This window comes from Zootoca vivipara, chromosome 16, assembly GCF_965207765.1.
Source record: "Zootoca vivipara chromosome 16, rZooViv2.hap1.1, whole genome shotgun sequence".
NCBI lineage: Eukaryota > Metazoa > Chordata > Lepidosauria > Squamata > Lacertidae > Zootoca > Zootoca vivipara.
This window is the reverse complement of record NC_142599.1, coordinates 204329-222787: the sequence shown is the minus strand read 5'-3', so window position 1 is coordinate 222787 and position 18459 is coordinate 204329. Positions and strand designations below refer to the sequence as shown.

Genomic DNA, 18459 nt, shown 5'->3' with positions numbered 1-18459 from the left:
AAGGATGTCCAGCGGTTCATCGGTTTCTCCAACTTCTACCGAAAGTTCATAAAGAACTACGTCACGCTGACTGCATCAATTACTGACTGTCTGCGAGGCAAGAAGCCTTTTGCCTGGACGCCGGAAGCACAATGGGTGTTTGTAGAGCTCAAGTGGCTTTTGCTTCTGAAGAGAACTTGCTGCACGTTAACCCCGAAAGACCCATGCACTTGGAAACAGATGCTTCAGACCGCGCGGTGGGGGGGTGTACTTCTGCAGCCAGGAGAGGGTGGCGACTGGCTGCCGTGCACATTCTACTCTAGGAAGCTGAGTAAATCAGAGCAGAACTATACGATCTGGGATAAAGAGCTTTTGGCAATTTACATTGCGATGAAACAGTGGAAGCACTTCCTAGTGGGCGCAGCACATCAGGTGGAGGTTTGTACAGACCACAATAATCTGCAATATTGTAGAACTGCCAGGTACCTGAACCAGAGACAGATAAAGTGGGCGGAGTTTTTTTACAGGATTCAATTTCAAAATTCAGTATGTGCCAGGGGAGCAGAATCTCAGGGTTTACGCTATGTCCCGGAAGCCCCAGTAGATGGTGGAGGAGGGCCCACCAGTGGCACGAGAAGTCTTCCGACTTGAGCAGTGGGTATGCAGCGTGACCCTTGCAAGAGATGCAGAACTGGTGGCACTCACCAAAACTGATTACTTCGCCAGAAAGAAATTACTCGCCCTAAAAGAGGGAGATGGGCGGGATCGAGGTTTTGAAGAAAGGGGAGGATTGCTGTATTACAAGGGGGCATTGTTATATCCCAGGGGATAGACTCAGGGCGCGAATCCTGAAGCAGATGCATGACAGCCCAACAGCTGGGCATTTTAGCAAACTTAAAACCATGCACCCTGTAACATGGGAGTTCTGGTGGCCCAAGGTTCGGGAGGACATTGCAGATTATGTAAGAGGGTATGGGGTGTGTCAACAAGCAAAAGGGGAGGTTTGTTGGAACCACTACCAACCCCAAACAGGTCTTGGGAAACAGTGTCCATTGACTTTGTCACAGATCTCCAAACATCACAGAGGAAGTCAGCTGTTTTGATTGTGGTAGATATGCTGACCAAAATGGTGCATTTTATTGCATGTTCTATGGCGATCTCGGCCGAGGAGACAGCCAAGCTGTTCATGGAACACGTGTTTAAGCTGCATGGCATCCCAACACATATTTTATCCGATAGAGGCAGTCAGTTCACGTTGCGCTTTTGGCGTTGACTGATGGAACTGTTGAGGGTGGAGTTAAGCCTGGCGTCGACAAGACACCCACAAACCAACGGTCAGGCAGAAAGGGTTAACTCAATCCTTCAACAATACTTGAGATGTTATGTTAATCAGAGACAAACGGACTGGGTGGATGACTTGCCCTTGGCAGAGTTTGCATACAACAACGCGGTGCACGCGTCCACAGGAATCAGGTCTTTTATGGCGAACTACGAGTTACACCCCAGGGCGTTTCCAGGGAGGGGAGAAGAAGTGGTGGGCGTACCCGCAGCAGAAAAATTCATGGAAGAGATGGTAGCATTGTGCACCAAATGCTGAAGGAAAACCTAGAGTGGGCAAAAGAAACCTACAAAAGGGCTGCAGACGCTCACAGGAGGGAAGGGGAAGAAATCCGACCAGGAGATTAGGTGTGGCTCTCGGCCAGGGGGCTGCTGCAGAGGGGGGTTTGCAGGAAATTAGCGCAGAGACGATTGGGACCCTTCGAAGTAGAAGCCCAAATCAACCCGGTTTCATTTAGGCTGAAGCTCCCTGAATCCATGAGAATGCACCCTGTCTTCCATAGATCATTGCTGTCCAAGTACCATGAGCCCCATAGGTATCAAAGGGGGGAGTCAGTGGCACCTTCACCCCCGACAATACAGGAAAGGGAGCTCTACAATGAGGGCACAAAAATTATCGACTCCAGGTGGCAGGGCAATCACTTGCAATACTTGGTAGCGTGGGAGGGGGCTCCAGTGACAGAAAACATGTGGATCCCAGCGAGGCAGGTAGAAGATGAATACCTTATGATAGAGTCTTGCCAAAGCAAACAAGATGAATTTTAACAAGGAGAAATGTAAAGTACTACACTTGGGCAAAAAAATGAAAGGCACAAATACAGGATGGGAGACACCTGGCTTGAGAGCAGTACATGTGAAAAGGATCTAGGAGTCTTGGTAGACCACAAACTTTACATGAGTCAGCAGTGTGATGCAGCAGCTAAAAAAGCCAATGCAATTCTGGGCCACATCAATAGGAGTATAGCGTCTAGATCAAGGGAAGTAATAGTACCACTGTATTCCGCTTTGGTCAGACCTCACCTGGAGTACTGTGTCCAGTTCTGGGCACCACAGTTCAAGAAGGATACTGACAAGCTGGAACGTGTCCAGAAGAGGGCAACCAGAATGGTCAAAGGCCTGGAAACAATGCCTTATGAGGAACGGCTTAGGGAGCTGGGTATGTTTAGCCTGGAGAAGAGAAGGCTAAGGGGTGATATGATAGCCATGTTCAAATATATAAAAGGATGTCATATAGAGGAGGGAGAAAGGTTGTTTTCTGCTGCTCCAGAGAAGCGGACACGGAGCAATGGATTCAAACTACAAGAAAGAAGATTCCACCTCAACATTAGGAAGAACTTCCTGACAGTAAGAGCTGTTCGACAGTGGAATTTGCTGCCAAGGAGTGTGGTGGAGTCATTGGGGATTGGACCAGAAGCCTTCTGCAGGCCAAGCAGAGCTTTAGGCCTTTCCACACACAGTATGTGCCACAGCCACCAATTCCTAGTCAAGCTACTTCACAGGGGCATTGAGATGCGATAGCGCTCCCACCCAGAACACCCAGCTCCAAAGCCCCACCTCTAGCCAGCTCTGCTCCACCCCTTGACCTGGGAAGGCTCTCTGGGGCTGTGCCTTCTGGGTTTTTTTCACACACTGCACTGGGTGCTCCACCCCCAGCCACAGTTTTTCTTAAAAAATAAATAAATAAATATTGATTTCACAAGTTTTTATTTTTTCCCCCACACAGACAACCAGGCCTCTTTAATGGTGCCAGCCCAAAGCGCCCGCTGGTGGCCCTGCCAGGAGCCCGGAATCTGAAGAGTAAGGTTGGCCTGAGAGGTGGAGACCCAGTCCTGCCAGCACACTCACCTCTCCCTGTCACTTTCGTCACTCGACTGCACTTCTTCCAGAGCCACCTGCAAGTCCGCAATGCGGCGGATGGAGGTCTCCAGGTCTGCCTGCAACGTCTGCCTCACTGCAGAGAGCTCGTCCACTTGCTTCTCCTAGAGAACATGAGCGGGGGGGGGGGGGTTAGTAGTGGCTCAGGAAGCAAAATGCAAGCAAGGCAGTCCTTAACAGGTCCTTTGTTCGATGCATTTCTGTTAATGTATAGTGCTTTATTCTAGAAAATGGAAGGTGGTTTGAAGAAAGACAGTATAGTGCAGTGGTTTGAGTGACAACCCAGGTCGCTCATTAAACCAGAACCTGCAGGCCTCCTCTTGGACCAAAACTCCCATCAGCCCTAGCCAGCACAGTCAATGGCATAAAAATTATCAAAAACACACACCTTTCACACCTAAAATAATGATTAAACGCAAAAAGTGGCACGCAAACTAGACATCACCAGCAGAAGCTCTGAAGACTCCAGCAGAATCCAATTGCACGCTGTCACCAGCAAAAGCTCTGAAGGGCGGCGCCAAATAATGACATCATCAACCAAGCAACTGAAACCACCAAGGCGGCCATTACCAGACCCCTAGGCCCCTGGCAGGCTGCTAGGCCCCCACTTGGCCCGGGGGGAGGGTGAGCGCCCAGATCACAGGCCGCAGCACAGCCTTTCTTTTATGTAGGCCCCGCCAGGCTGCCGGGCCCCCACTAGGCCAGGGGGGAGGGGAAGTGCCTGAATCGCAGGCCGCAGCACGGCCTTTGTTTTATGTAGGCCCCTGCCAGGCTGCCAGGCCCCCACTAGGCCCAGGGGAGGAGAGAGGGAGCACCCAGATTGCAGGCCGCAGCACAGCCTTTCTTTTATGTAGGCCCCGCCAGGCTGCCAGGCCCCCACTAGGCCCGGGGGGAGTGCGGAGTGCGCGGATCGCAGGCCGCAGTATGGCCTTTGTTTTATGTAGGCCCCTGCCAGGCTGCCAGGCCCCCACTAGGCCCAGGGGAGGAGAGGGGGAGCACCCGGATTGCAGGCCGCAGCACAGCCTTTGTTTTATGTAGGCCCCTAGGCCCCTGCCAGGCCACCAGCCCCCCACTAGGCAGGGGGGGGAGGGCAGTGGTGGTGGGAGAGGGACAAAACCATTTAAAAAAAAACCAATCCACAAACAAAAAAATACAAAATACACAACAACACATACCAAAATCTCTAAAACCACACACCACACCAACTACTCACACTACAAATACACAACACACAAACACACCACACCCACATCTTAAACCCTACCCACTTCTGACCCACAAACAAAAAACACCCTACAAAACTAAAAATACCACCTTAATAAACCACCATAAAAACCCATTAAGCCACATCTATCTATCTATATCTATATATGTAAAAACTGCATGCGGGAGAGGGGGAATCACAGGAATAAACTGAGGGTGGGGAGAAGACAGTAAAAATCACAGGGATAAGCCGGGGGGGGGGGGGACAGGAAACATCATGAATCATAACAGGGTGGGGGAAATCACACTTCTTAAAATTAAAAACATAAATAAAACTACCAAAACAAACAAACGAAAATGCACAATCATAAGCAGACCAAAAAAATAAAAACCATAAATACAAGCACAAAGTTGAAACATCCGGAAAAGCATATTACATCAAAACACTAACAAAAAACAAGTTATGCAACCATTACCATTCCAAACACAAATGACATCAATAACCCCCCCCCCCAAAAAAACCCACAGCAACGCGTGGCCGGGTCAGCTAGGTTATATATATATAAATGTAGGCATTGCACGCAATGAGGTCACAGCCTTTCTCTGTAACTGCTGAACCGTAATGTAACAAATTTGGCCACAACGTTCCATGCCCATCAAGGAGGGATCTGGCATAATCCCCCCCCAAAAAACCCACACCTTTCACACCTAAAATAATGATTAAACACAAAAAAGTGGCGCTCAAATTAGACGTCACCACCAGAAGCTCTGAAGACTCCAGCAGCATCCAATAGAAAGGCAGATCGCACACTGCTGCCTCCAAAGCTGCGCCGCCAGATGACATCACAAAATCCCACAGCAACTAACTGAAAACAGTTCTTTTGCAGCAACAAGGCCCAGCTTTTTCAATAGGCCGTAGCATTGCCAAGCAGGGAAAACTGAGTAGGCCACACCATTCAGTAGGCCACAGGCAAAAACAAACAGAATAGGGCCTTTCACAATGGGGGGGGGCACAGGGATGAGGCACAACAAAGGGAGGGGAAAAACACATAGCCATGGGGGAGGAGCACCTTGAGTCAGCCAAAGTAGTGGGGGGTGGGGGGGTTGGGACAGGGAAAAATGAGTAGGCCTCACCATTGCCCAGTAGGCCACAGGCAAAAACAAACAGCCATGGGGGGGGGGAAGGTAGGACCCTGAGTCAGCCAAAGCAGTGGAGGGTGGGGACATTTTCAGGAACATGCGTGGGGGGTGTCTTATTTTTGAAACTTACAGTAGGGGAGTCAAGGTTGGGACAGGGCAGGTGAGGGGACTCTAAAGGGAGACTCTGAAGGTCCATTTAACAGGAAAAGGTCCATTTAACACAACAACCCACAGCAACGCGTGGCTGGGCCAGCTAGTATTATATTAAATATATAACATAAATTATGTGCACATGCAGACACGCACACACACACACACAAGGCCCTAAGGCAGGAGAGGAGACTTTTAGGACTGCAACTCCCATCAGCTTGACCATTGCACAGGCTTGTGGGCTTCCCAGAGGCATCTAGTTGGCCACTGAGCTGGGTATGCTTAGCCTGGAAGAGAGGAGACTGAGAGGAGATAGGATAGCCTTCCTCAAGGGCTGTCCCATGGAAGAAGGAACAAGCTTGTTTCCTCCTGCTCTGGAGGGTAGGACTCAAGGCAATGGCTTCAAGTTACAAGAAAGGAAATTCTGACTAATCAGGAAGAACTTTCTGGCAGTAAGAGCTGTTTGACAGTGGAACGGTCTCCCTTGGGAGGCAGTGGACTCTCCTTCCTTGGAGGTTTTTAAGCAGAGGTTGGATGGCCATCTGTCATGGATACATTAGTTGATATTCCTGCACTGCAAGAGGTTGGACTAGATGACCCTCAGGGTCCCTTCCAACTCTACAATTCTATGATTCTATGATGCTGACATATGGAACCTGGAACTTTAAGACAGTGGGATTGAGCTGCAGTTTCTATCTTGTGTCACTCCCTTACTGGAAGTCTAAAAGAGCAACCTGAAGAATGGCTAGGCAAGTGTTAAAAATGTTTTTTTATAACTGACAGCTTTGTGGAATGCATGACCCACTTTTATAGCGACAGAGGCAGGCGCTGAAAGATTGCATCTCCTGGGGAGAAAACATGCAATGTCGAACAGGTAACGGTGGCTGTAATTGGCAATTTGTATATGAGAATCAGGAAGGCAAACAACCCATTGATTCAGAACAAACTCAGCCCCTCCAACATTTGGATGACAACATATATTAAAATAATTCTCCTCCCTCTCCCGAAGATGAAGCTCAATTCATCCCAACTGCCTGGCTCTGTTCTTTCAGTCCCCTACCCCTTTCCTTTCTCTCTTCCTGACAACCAAGAGTGTTTGCCTGCCAACAACGATGAGGAGGAATTGTTTGGCAAGATCTGGGAAATGTGGCTGCCTCCTTCACTCATGACTGGGCTCAAAATGTATTTTTAAAAGACCCACGAGCAGTTTTCTCAATCTGGATTTTATAAATTATTATTAACAAACAATGCAAGTTCTGGGGCTTTCATCAGCAATATAATTTTTGTTCCCCCACAACAGATGCCTCTCGATGTCAGCATATGCCCCCCCCCCTTTGCATGGTGCTCACATATCTTTTTTATCTGGGAGGAGGGATGCATGGCAGTTGAGTTATTGCCTTCTGGTGGAACTTGAAAGCTGAAAGGTTTTCAAACTGTCACAAGGATTTAGAAGCTCTGGGGGAGGAAAAATGGATGGATCCACTGAGGTGTAAGGCACTGCCATGGCTGACCCAGAGCAAACTGGAGGGAGGCAAAAGAAAAGGTTTCAGCTCGTGTGCAGAAGCCATGTTGGTACGGTAGCAGGTACCTCCAAGTCCTGGGTCTTTTCTGCTGGGCTTTGTATGTTTGTTTTAAACAGAACTTGGCCTCCAGGGCTGCTAGGCATCCTGCAAAACCAGAAAGACCCCAGGAACCCACCCTTTTAATTTGCTCCTGGGCCTAGCAACATCCCTTGTGTGGGTCAAGAACTAGGATCACTGAGAGGCAAAGTTTGGAGCCCAATAGTTGCACTTGGGTGGTGAATAGAAAGTCCTGTAAAATTGGGTCTGTGAGCTCCCTTCCTTCTCCAGGCATTTTCAGGGGGCTGCATCTGTTTGCAGCTTGCTCCAATTTCTCAAGCTTTATGCTGGATAGTAGGTTTTACTCCATTGTTCTTTGTGTACACAGGCCTGGGGTCTGTCTGAAGTGCAGTTTAGAATTTGGGGGGGGGGGAGTCTGTTGTGGATTTGGCCTGGCCAAATCACCTGGCTCATGATGTCAGAGAATTCTGATGGAAACGGGAGGAGAAATTGCCAGTGTTTGTTTATTTGTCCTAATGAAGGGCCAGTACTTTTATTTAAGACACATATAATTGATATGAAAATAGTTGTATAGTATTTAGGATTCAAATACACAGCACATTGTAATAGAGGGGGGCCCCATGGGCATGTAGCTTGCAAACTGTTATCAAATGCCTGCCTTTCTCTACACGCCCAGTAAAGGAGGAGGGGAGTACAAGCTGGGTTCACAGGACCAGATAAGGGAGAAGGGTGTATGGCATTTGGAATACATGTGTTTTTGTAGTTAAGGAAATAAGGTGTTGGCCTGTTTTTGACTGTATAAAAGTATTGTAAATCCACAATTCTGGGTGCAGGTTGCGAGCTGATTGCACTGCACCATTTACTTAGCATATGCTGAGCAAATAAATCTTGTTGTATCCTGCCTGGCATGTTGCCTCTTTGTGTGGTTCCATTGCTCCTAATACCCGGGTGGGACTTAGGTCCTACACTGTGTCTGGAACAAAAATCAGTTCAGTGAATACAACTGATATTTGCTGTTGTTTATTTCAGTCCAGAAACAATGCATAATTGATTATGCCCCCACCATTTGCTTTGTGTTTCCTTGCATTGAAATGAATTTGTTGTTGTTTAGTTGTTTAGCCGTGTCCGACTCTTCATGACCCCATGGACCAGAGCACGCCAGGCACTCCTGTCTTCATTGAAATGAATGGGATGCAATAATATAATGGCAACGTAAGTTACAGAATTTCACCATGTTGGACAGTGACATTAGTAACACCAGCCTCCCTGGGGTCCTCCAATGGCCCCCTCCTCATCCTGAGCCGGCCAGCACTTTCATGATGTCTCCTAGGAACTTATGACATTTCGGGGAGCTGGACTAGGTGACCCTCAGTATATGTTCCAACTCAACAATTCTGTGATTCTATGACATCCAGCTGAACCTCCCTAGAGGTTGCTTGGCTGGCATTTCTAGCCTTGCTCTTGACTCCTGGCTAGCGCTCTGATCCTGACTGCTCTCTGGTCCTGCCCTCCTGGCTGCCATTCTGGCTGCCCTCCACTCGTGGCTCCTGGCTCTCTGCCCTGCCCTGTCAGCTTCAGACAAGCTGACTGCAGGACAAAGGAGGCAGCATGTGTGTGTGGAGGTCGATTGGTAGGTTTCAAGATGGTACTCTTGACAGTAACGGAAATATTTACTCTCATCCTGACCAAGATACTTCTTCAGCTCAGTGGCGTAGTAATGGGAGGGCGGGGGCGCATCACCCCGGGCAGCAGGCTGGGCGGGGGGGGGGGCAGCAGGCTGGATGGGGCTGACCACCTCCGATGGAGGCAGCTGCACGACGCAGCCGCCACCATCGAGGAGAAACCTTGATGCAAGCGAGACTGCCTCACTCCGTGGCTTGCTTGTGGGGTTTGCCGCGTCGCATGCCTCCTGTGCACGCATGCAGCGTCCGTTGCGACGTGCGCGTCACGCACCGGGACACATGCGTCGTGCGTCGTGACGCATGCATCGTGACGCGCGATGCATGCACACGACGGACACAACCCCGCGGGGTGCCTTCGGGTTTGCCACCCTGGGCAGCCAGGCGGCTAGCTATGCTGCTTCTTCAGCTCTCTGACTGGCCTTGGGGAAAAGGAAAGACCGAGTCTTTTCTAAGGGCCTGGGTGGATTTTGGTTTTTGAAAAGGGGAGTTGTTGTTAAGAGTTGCCTGCCATAGAGCTCCCTGCTTTGCATTCGGGAGACATCAAGTGATGATGATTATTACTCTGTCTGTTTGTTTGTAAACCCAGGAAGTTTTAAGCGTCAAAGCAGTTATTTTGGGTATAAAATCTATTTTAATGCCATCGCTAAGATGGGAGTCACACAAGGTTTGATGGTATGTGAGCGAGAGATGCTGCTTTAAAAGATGAAGGGGGGTGTTCAACATAATTGCACTCTTCTGAAGTTGTAAAATGTACTACATTTCTGGTGTCCCCCCCCCCACCCGCTTGATATTTTAAGCATACCTTGAGTCTTTGACTCAAAACCGCATCAGGATTATTGATGATGGAACTTGGGTATTTACAAGAAATTGGATGATGATTGAAGTGGGCTTTTATACAGGAAGATTTTGGCACAATCTCACAGGAAACCAACATCACAAAAGAAGAACTGGCTACATCCTGTTCCTTTTCTCATCTGGGATTCTAACACTGAAGCATCACTCAAGCCTTGCTTGGAAAGTAGGGGAGGGTGTGGCTCATTTAAAAAAAAACAACTGAAATTCTAAGCCAGGCATCCCCAAACTTCGGCCCTCCATTTAAGAATGATGTTGACAAGCTGAGATGTTTGCAGAGGAGGGAAACCAAGATGGTCAAGAGTCTGGAAACCAAGCCTTATGAGAAATGGTTGAAGAAGCTGGGTATGTTTCGCCTGGAAAAGAGGGGACCAAGAGGAGATATGATAGCCATCTATATATAAAAAAATGTAAAAATTGTGAAACTGCGTTCTACACTTTTCTCCGTAACCGCTTGACCGATCGTCCTGAAATTTTGACACAACGATCCAGGCCACTCCCCAAGTGTTTTGGGGGGCAAAAATCCCTCAAATCACACACCAGGGCAGGTACAGACCTGGATATCCACCAAGTCAAACAGCGCCCTCAAGTGGCGTTATACCCTCCTCCACCCCCTCCCTTCCTGTGAAATCTAAGCCACACCCACAAACCAAATGACATCATCAACCAAGCAACTGAAACCACCAAGTCGGCCATTATCACAGGCCGCAGCACGGCCTCGGCCCCTGACAGGCCCGGGGGGGGGGAATAACCCACAGCAACGCACTTGGGGGCATGGCAAGGGTTTTTTACTTCACCATTTAGCACCACTACCCCCCTCCAAAAAAACCCACCAAAAAACCAACATTGCCAAGTGGAGGTCGGGGCTTGCCCGGGGGTGTGTGTGGCACAGAACGCAGCACGGCCATTGATTTATGTAGGCCCCTGCACGGCAAGGGTTTTTTACTTTACAATTTAGCACCACTACCCCGCCCCCAAATCCACAAGACAAAAATAAATACCATCCTTCAAAACGTCATGAGATATGGAGGGGGGGCAAACTGAATAGATCATGGATCGGGACACATGGGGGCAGTCACAGGGATTAGCCACAACAACACGCCACACCCACAAGCCACGAGATCCTGTAAAACAGGAGGCCTTGCAACCACCAAAACAGCTATTCCACCCCAAGCCCAAAGCCTCTCCCGGTGGCTGCATTAATAAACGCCTGGCAGCATTAGGCAGTCATTCATCATTTCTCCTAACACGCACTTGGGGGCACAGTGAGGGATTTTCGCTTTATAATTTAGTGGGCGTTGTGTCATATGCGAGGCTGCGGCGGCCATTTTAAGTAAAGGCAGCCGTGCCCCTTTTAACCTAGGCTTTACCGTGCTTCTCCAAAAATAAGACACCGTCTTATATTTATTATTCCTAAAATAACCCCACATTGGCTTATTTTCAGGGGATGTCTTATTTTTTTATTATGCGTCCAGCCTTGCCTCTTCCTTGGGGCCCTCCAGAACTGCGCCTATCACTATGTCTTATTTTCGGGGTATGGCTTATATTCCGCAAATCCTGCTATGGCTTATTATAGGAGAAACAACTGATTGTAAGCATCTGTGTCTTTTTTAAAAAAACAACAACAACCATGCACTTACTCTCCCCAGATATTTGCAGTGGCCACCCCCCACCCCATTTACAATTCCCTACCTTCCCCTTGCCACTTCCTGGGTTTTTTATGGAACTGAACAACTCGGATGCTTCAGAATGCGCCTTCTGTTGCCAGGCCCTTTCAGGGCCCGGGCCAGGTAGATAATGTGGCCCTGTTTTTAACCCTTTTGTTACTTTTTTCATTTTAATGATTGTGAATATGCTGACCGAGGCCCCCTTTAGATTCGGAGGCCCGCGCCAAGTGGCCCATATGACCCCCCCTTCTTCTATCTGGGCCTGTCTGTTGCTACGGGGCTTCACTATTTGACCCCCCCCCCCGGGTTGGGATTCTTTAAGTAATTCTCTTGGTCCCAGGGCACATCATCACCCCTGACAGAAATGTTCACGATGCGTGCGCAGGCGCCAATGAATGGAGATACAGGGGGGAGGGGACAACAGAGGGCTCAGACAAAAGTAAATACTGGGAAATGGAACCCAGAAACTGACAGCTCCTTCTCCAAGGGTAGGGGCCAATGTAGGAAGATACTGGGGGTAGGGGCCAACACTCCCCAGGGACAACAGAGGGTTCAGACAAAAGTGCATTCTGGGAAATAGAACCCAGAACCTAACAGTTCCTTTTCGAAGGGTGGGGGCCAAGGTATGGAGATACAGGGGGGAGGGGCCAAGACTCCCCAGGGACAACAGAGGGAAGGGTATTCTACCGAAACACAGGGATGAGCCGGGGTGGAGGGAGGAGGGGCAGGATACGCCAGGGATCGGGACTTGGTGGGGGGGATCACAGGAAAGAACCACAGCAATGCGTGGCCGGGTCAGCTAGTCTTCAAATATATCCACAGCTTTCACAAGCTTGTTTTCTCCTGCTCTGGAGGGCATGACTTGAACAATGGCTTCAAGTTACAGGAAAGGAGATTCCAACTAAACATCAGGGAGAACTTTCTGACAGTAAGAGCTGTTTGGCTATGGAACGGACTCTCTCAGGAGGTTGTGAACTCTTTTTCTTGGAGGTTTTAAAGCAGAGATTAGATGCTCATCTGTCATGGATGCTTTAGTTGAGATTCCTGAGATGACAATTGGCATCCCTTCCAGTGTTATGATTCTGTGTGAGCAAGGAGAATGAACTTGCAAGGAAGTGCTTCTATGGGCTGGGAGGGGGGCTTTGCCAGGGCCGGCTCTAGGTAGACCCCTGGTGGTGCGGTGTGCCAGGGCACCGGGCAGGTAGGCAGGGCGCCGCACGGAAACCATGCTGCGCCCTGTGAGGGCGGGGGCGCCGGAGCGATCTCCGCCCCTCAGCGTCAGGGCGTGCGACCTGCTGGAGACTGCCCTGGGCTTTGCTGAGTGTTCATGCCAGTGCAGATGGTGGTGCCTCCCTGTATTCAACCCTCGGGGTCTCCCTTCACCTCTGCAGACGGGTTCATTGACCCTGAGGGTATTTTGGGTGGGATTCAGCTGCTAACAAATCTTGCAATGGGGCTTTCCCTCCTTTCCTCCCTCCACTCCGAGTTTGGCTAGAGGTCAGGAGAACCCGCAGAAGAGCATGTGTGTCAGGGGGAGGCTGTTCCATCTGACAAGCTGATACTCTTGCACAGGCAGAACATTTACAATAGTGCAACATTGGAACCCACCCTTTGTTTTATGAATGTGGTTTTTACTGTAGATTTTATGCTGTTCACCATCAGGATTGGTGCCCCCCCCTTAATGCTAGTGGCACATTTTTCAAAATAAATATGTCCAGAAACACTTTTAGTAAATATGTATCTTGCAACATTTTCCTCCAGCCCAGATGTCTATTGGCAAAATATTCTAAAATCAAAAGGCGTTCAGGCATTTCTACAATCCCATCAGTCAGCAAAGTTAAAGACTAACCAAAATCAGGGAACAGAAGGCCAAAACCCCCAGCAATTATTACCTGAAAAGGATTAACAAAGAGTTCTGATTAACACCTCATAAATGCCAGCCTTTCATTACAAATGTGGGGATGAGATGTTGCAGTTTTCCACCTGCAGGGAGTTTGCTTGAAAGGAAAAATGGCTACTCATTCAATTTTACTTTTTAAAAATGGAAAGCAGGTGGATTTTGCAAATGGGGGGGGGATGTGTTCTTTCACGCAATGCCCCACATAAAAACTGAGGTGGTACAGTCCCCACCCAAAGACTATACCACCTAAAATCTACGTTGTTGGGATTAACCTCAAGCCTGCCTTTTCTCTAGAGCACTGGGAGCATAACAGCATGTCTGGGAATTGTCTTTTTGCCTGCCATGGAGGCATAGCTGAAGTGCAGCAATGCCTCTTGCAGTTTTGTGTGTACACATGTACAGAAACCCGACTTTTGCATTACCAGAATGTAGCCTAGAAACTGTACTGCACAGCCCTAAGAGCCACATCAAATGCTTTGCCTGCTTGTGGCTTTGGATCCACAACCCACCAGCAGCATACTATTTGTATTCATTAAATGTCCATCTTGCAAGGGCCCAGACAAATTTGGCCTCCAGGCTGAACAGGTTTCTCCATCCCTACAGGGGCAACAGATGCATTCTCATAAGACCACCACAGCCACTTCTTCCTAGGTGTGAGGTCCTCCTAGTGACAAGTCCTGCCTGTCTTCCTCCCCAGAGAGAGTTGACCATCTCCCTTCTAGAGACCAAGGACAGCTCTGGTTCAGCCCCAGTCCAACTTCCAACACCAACAGTGTTGCAATAAGGCTAATGATGCTCAGGATGCACAGAGTGCCACCAACACCCAGCAGGAGACATCAGGGATTCAGAACCTCCAGCTCTTTTTGAAAATGGCACCATGAAATATTAAATTATGCATGGCATGGGAAAAGTGGGCAAGAGAAAACTAGAACTCATGGGCATCCAATGAAGCTGAACATTGCAAGATTTGGGACAGATAAAAAAATCCTTCTTAGTTAAACTGTGCAACTCCCTCCCACAACTTGGGTGACTTTAAAAGAGGATTGGACAAATCCATGAAGGAGAATATCATCAAGTTTGCTGATGACACTACGGTGGTGGGGCTCCTCTCAGGAGGGGAAGAATCCGCCCATCGGGATGAGGTGGAGCGGCTCTGTGTTTGGTGTAGAGAAAATAATCTGGCTCTTAATACTGCCAAGACTAAGGAACTAGTGGTAGATTATAGGGGGGGGAGCGGATATTCAGCCATTGTATATCGGAGGGGAGAGGGTGGAGAGGGTGGCTGTATTCAAGTCTTTGGGAGTGACTATCAAGCAGGGTAGGGACTATCAAGGAGGGACCCAGGTGGCGCTGTGGTTAAACCACTGAGCCTAGGGCTTGCTGATCAGAAGGTCGGCGGTTCGAATCCCTGTGACGGGGTGAGCTTCCGTTGCTTGGTCCCAGCTCCTGCCAACCTAGCAGTTCGAAAGCACGTCAAAATGCAAGTAGATAAATAGGAACCGCTACAGCGGGAAGGTAAACGGCGTTTCCATGTGCTGCTCTGGTTCTTCAGAAGCGGCTTTGTCATGCTGGCCACATGACCTGGAAGCTGTACGCCGGCTCCCTCAGCCAATAATGCGAGATGAGCGCGCAACCCCAGAGTCGGTCACGACTGGACCTAATGGTCAGGGGTCCCTTTACCTTTATCAAGCAGGGTATGACTTGGAGTGCAAACACCACTGCTCTGGTAAAGAAGGCACAACAGAGAACTTATTTCCTTAGACTTTTGAAGAAGAACAATCTGAGTGAGAGACTGCTAGTATCCTTCTACCGTGGCTCAATAGAGAGCATTATTACATATTGCATTTGTGCTTGGTTTTCCACTTATACAGAAATGAAGAGGAAGATGCTCCAGAAGGTCATAACCACAGCCAGAATGATTATTGGTCATCCCCTCCCATCTTTGGAAGATCTATACAGTTCCCGTTGCCTCAAAAAAGTAAAAAATATTTTACAGAATCCATCTCATCCGGGATATAGCCTTTTTGTACTACTGCCTTCGTGCAAGAGATATAGAACAATTTGGAAAACTCAATAAAAATTATTTTTTAAAAAAGATCAAGAACAAATAGACTAAAAACAGTTTCTATCCAAAAGCTATATCCATCTTAAATACTGTAACTAAATAATTGACCTGAAGAGTTGTGTAGGCATGTGGTTGTTGAAAATGTTTTTGTTTTGTTTTTTGTTTTTGTTTTTATGGGATAGCATCCAATTTCATTGTAATTACACAATGACAATAAAGAAATCTAATCTAATCTAATTATGGATGGCTCTGCTTTGCCTCCACAGCTGGAGACCGTGATGCTTCTGAACACCAGTTGCTTCAAACTCACAGGTTTCCCCCAGGAATCTGGTTGGCCATTGTGAGAACTGGATGTTGGAGCATTGTCATTTCTTTATTGAGATTTCTTCCCTGCCCTTCATCCAAAGAGCTCAGCAGCAGGTGGGCTAATGGCCAGATGCAGCAGCCTCTTGTTAGGTTTGCATGCAGACGGTTCCAAGCTCCATCTGTGTGGGTGGGGCCCCTCCGTCAGATGGGCGGCATATAAATAATTAAATTAGCATTTTTATTCATCTCCAATGGGATCTCATTGGGCCACAGAATCTGGGTACTAGCCAATGGCGACTGGCCATGATGCTCTGCTCTGCTTCCACAGCTGCAGCCTCCAATGCTTCTGAATATCCCGTTCTGCTTGAGGGTTTCCCATAATGGGCATCTGGCTGGCCCCAATGAGAGCAGGATGCCTGAACCAACAGGCTCTTACTGTGCTCTTGAATTTTGCACTGTTTCTTCCCCATCACTCATTCATGTGATGTTCAGTCACGCTTGTAAAATGAAAATAGAAGTGGCTCCGTTGCCTCTAATGTGCAAGAGACAGAGTCTGGAACCTGGGTTTGAGGTGGGGGGGTGGAGAAAGGAAGAAAATGGGCTGTGATTTGGAGGGCGGCTCAGCAGCACAAACCCAGAGCAAATTGAAGAGGCAAACAGTGAGTCATTTTGCCTGCTTTCTTCCATATTAACAGCAACATCATAGGCTCTTTTGTGCTGGGGCTGGCATGGCGCTGAAGCGCTCCGTGGGCGTCTCTGGTTGGTGGCAGAGTCTTTTCCTCCGTCCTCAGCGCAAACCCCCCTAATGGCCTGGGCTAATGAATGAGGATCCATGAAGTAATTGTTGCCAAGGCAAAATACCCCCTTTCTGAGAAAGACTCCTGAGCCTTTCCGATAATGACCATAGCTTAAGACGGTTATTTCCAGGCCTCTGCTGCTACGCCTTCTGCGTTTGCTGGCTCTGTCAGCAGCTGTTCCCTGACCCAACGAGGAAAGCATCACTTTGCCCTCTGGCTTTGTTTCTCTAGGGCTCAGACTCAATGATAAACCCAGCTGGCCCAGTCAAGGACCCCTCCACTGTCCTGGGGGGGAGGAGCTGTGACAGGAGGCAATGAGCCTTCTGTGTGCGAAGTGGCACCTTTCTGGGAAATGCATCCAACCAATCCTGGGGGTTTCTCTTCCTCCTACTTCCCAAGTGCTCAGGGGAAAATGTCTGTGGCTATTCCATTAAGCTGCAGAGAGTAGGGCTATTCCATCAGGCTCTGCCAAGAGACCAGCCGCCTTGGCCTCTCCCCAGCCATCCACTTGCATGTGCAGTCATCCCATCAAGTGACCTGAACTACTGAGGAGCTTTGATACAATCACTGTGATTTTGCACCCCTATTTACTTCTCTGATCTGTGCATAGATTCCCCAAGCAATTCTGTCCCGTGAGCCTATGTCCTTCTGAAGAGCTGGGCCCCAGATGCAGCACTAGGGCAAGGCAGAGGCCACAAGAGCCAGGCAGAAGGCAGAGAAGTCCAAACCAAGTGAGCTCCTGCCTCATTAGCTGGCTCAATAATAAAATGTTCACATTAACAGCTAGCCAAAATAGCTTCTTTCATGGCTTGCTTGTTTATCATTCCCATTTGCACTGCCAAACTCACCCCTTTACTACACTACTATAAAACAGTGGTGCCCAAACTTTTTTCAAAGAGGGCCAGATTTGTTGAAGTGAACACGTGAGGTTCCAACCCATGTTGTTGAGCTTTTTTAAGGATTTGAGCTTTTTTTTTAGTATTTTACCCGAGGCTGACTTAAATTGACCGGCAGGCTGGATTAGGCCCCCGAAACAGACTTTGAACATGCCTGCTATAAACTAATTAAAGTTGTTTGAGATTAGTGTGTGTCACAGGATCGCTGGCGGCTACTCTAGAGTAACGACTCCAGCACGTTGCCTTTTCATGCTTTTATTAAGTGCAAACTATTTACAGTGCAGCAGCTGTACAATGTACATGTTCTCAGTCTGGGTCAGTACCCCGGAATGGGGATTCCCGCGTCTTTTTCCAACAAAGTAGTCTGGGAATCCCTAATCTCCTCCCCCTTTTCTTCACGTGCAACTCTGGAACTGGAGGGAGGGGTCTCCTAGCCGGGTTTTCCTGCCTCCCTCTTTCCCTCTCCTCTGTGACCCTGTCAGAGCCCTGCCCTCTGCTTCCTGTTTCCCCGCTAGAGTAATCTCCTTCCCTGCTCCCGCTGGTGCTCGGAGAGGAACTCGTGGTTACGATGGGAGGGGGCAGTCTATAGTTCCTGTCCCTCACAGTGTGGATTCTATTTCTGCAGTTTACTGTACACTAGCATCCCTCTGTTATCAATATTAAGTAATATTCATCAGGGCTGCTTGCCAGTTTTGAAGTGACAAAACTTCCACTGTTTTGAGTCTCAGGTGAGATCTCTTGCAAATCCATCAAGGAAGGCAATGGCTGTAATTTGTATTAGCTGATCTTAAGTGCTGATAAATTGCTGTTGGGCTGATAGAAAGCCTCCATACTTTTTATTTCAGAATTTACTAAGTAGGGTAAGATACCTTTCCCCCACAAAGAACCACAGAGTGTTATCAAGGTATCCTCAGTAAAAATTTCCCAGCTGAATCTTGTGGGGTGGTTTCCTCCCACCTTTTTTGCAGGAAAAGAATGCCCAAATATCTTAATTTCCACCCCACTGCCTTGCTGTCACAGCTTGTAGTC

General features: G+C 48.5%; 1 protein-coding gene across 2 annotated transcripts in view; it reads right to left on the bottom strand.

Moving 5' to 3' along the window:
- Positions 1–18459, bottom strand: part of MYO18B (myosin XVIIIB) — a 231471-nt gene that overhangs the window by 28581 nt on the left and 184431 nt on the right. For both annotated transcript variants that reach the window (XM_088659924.1, XM_088659925.1), the window contains exon 39: positions 3163–3296. In XM_088659924.1, the coding sequence (XP_088516050.1) occupies positions 3163–3296 (134 nt within the window). The remainder of the gene's footprint in view (positions 1–3162; positions 3297–18459) is intronic.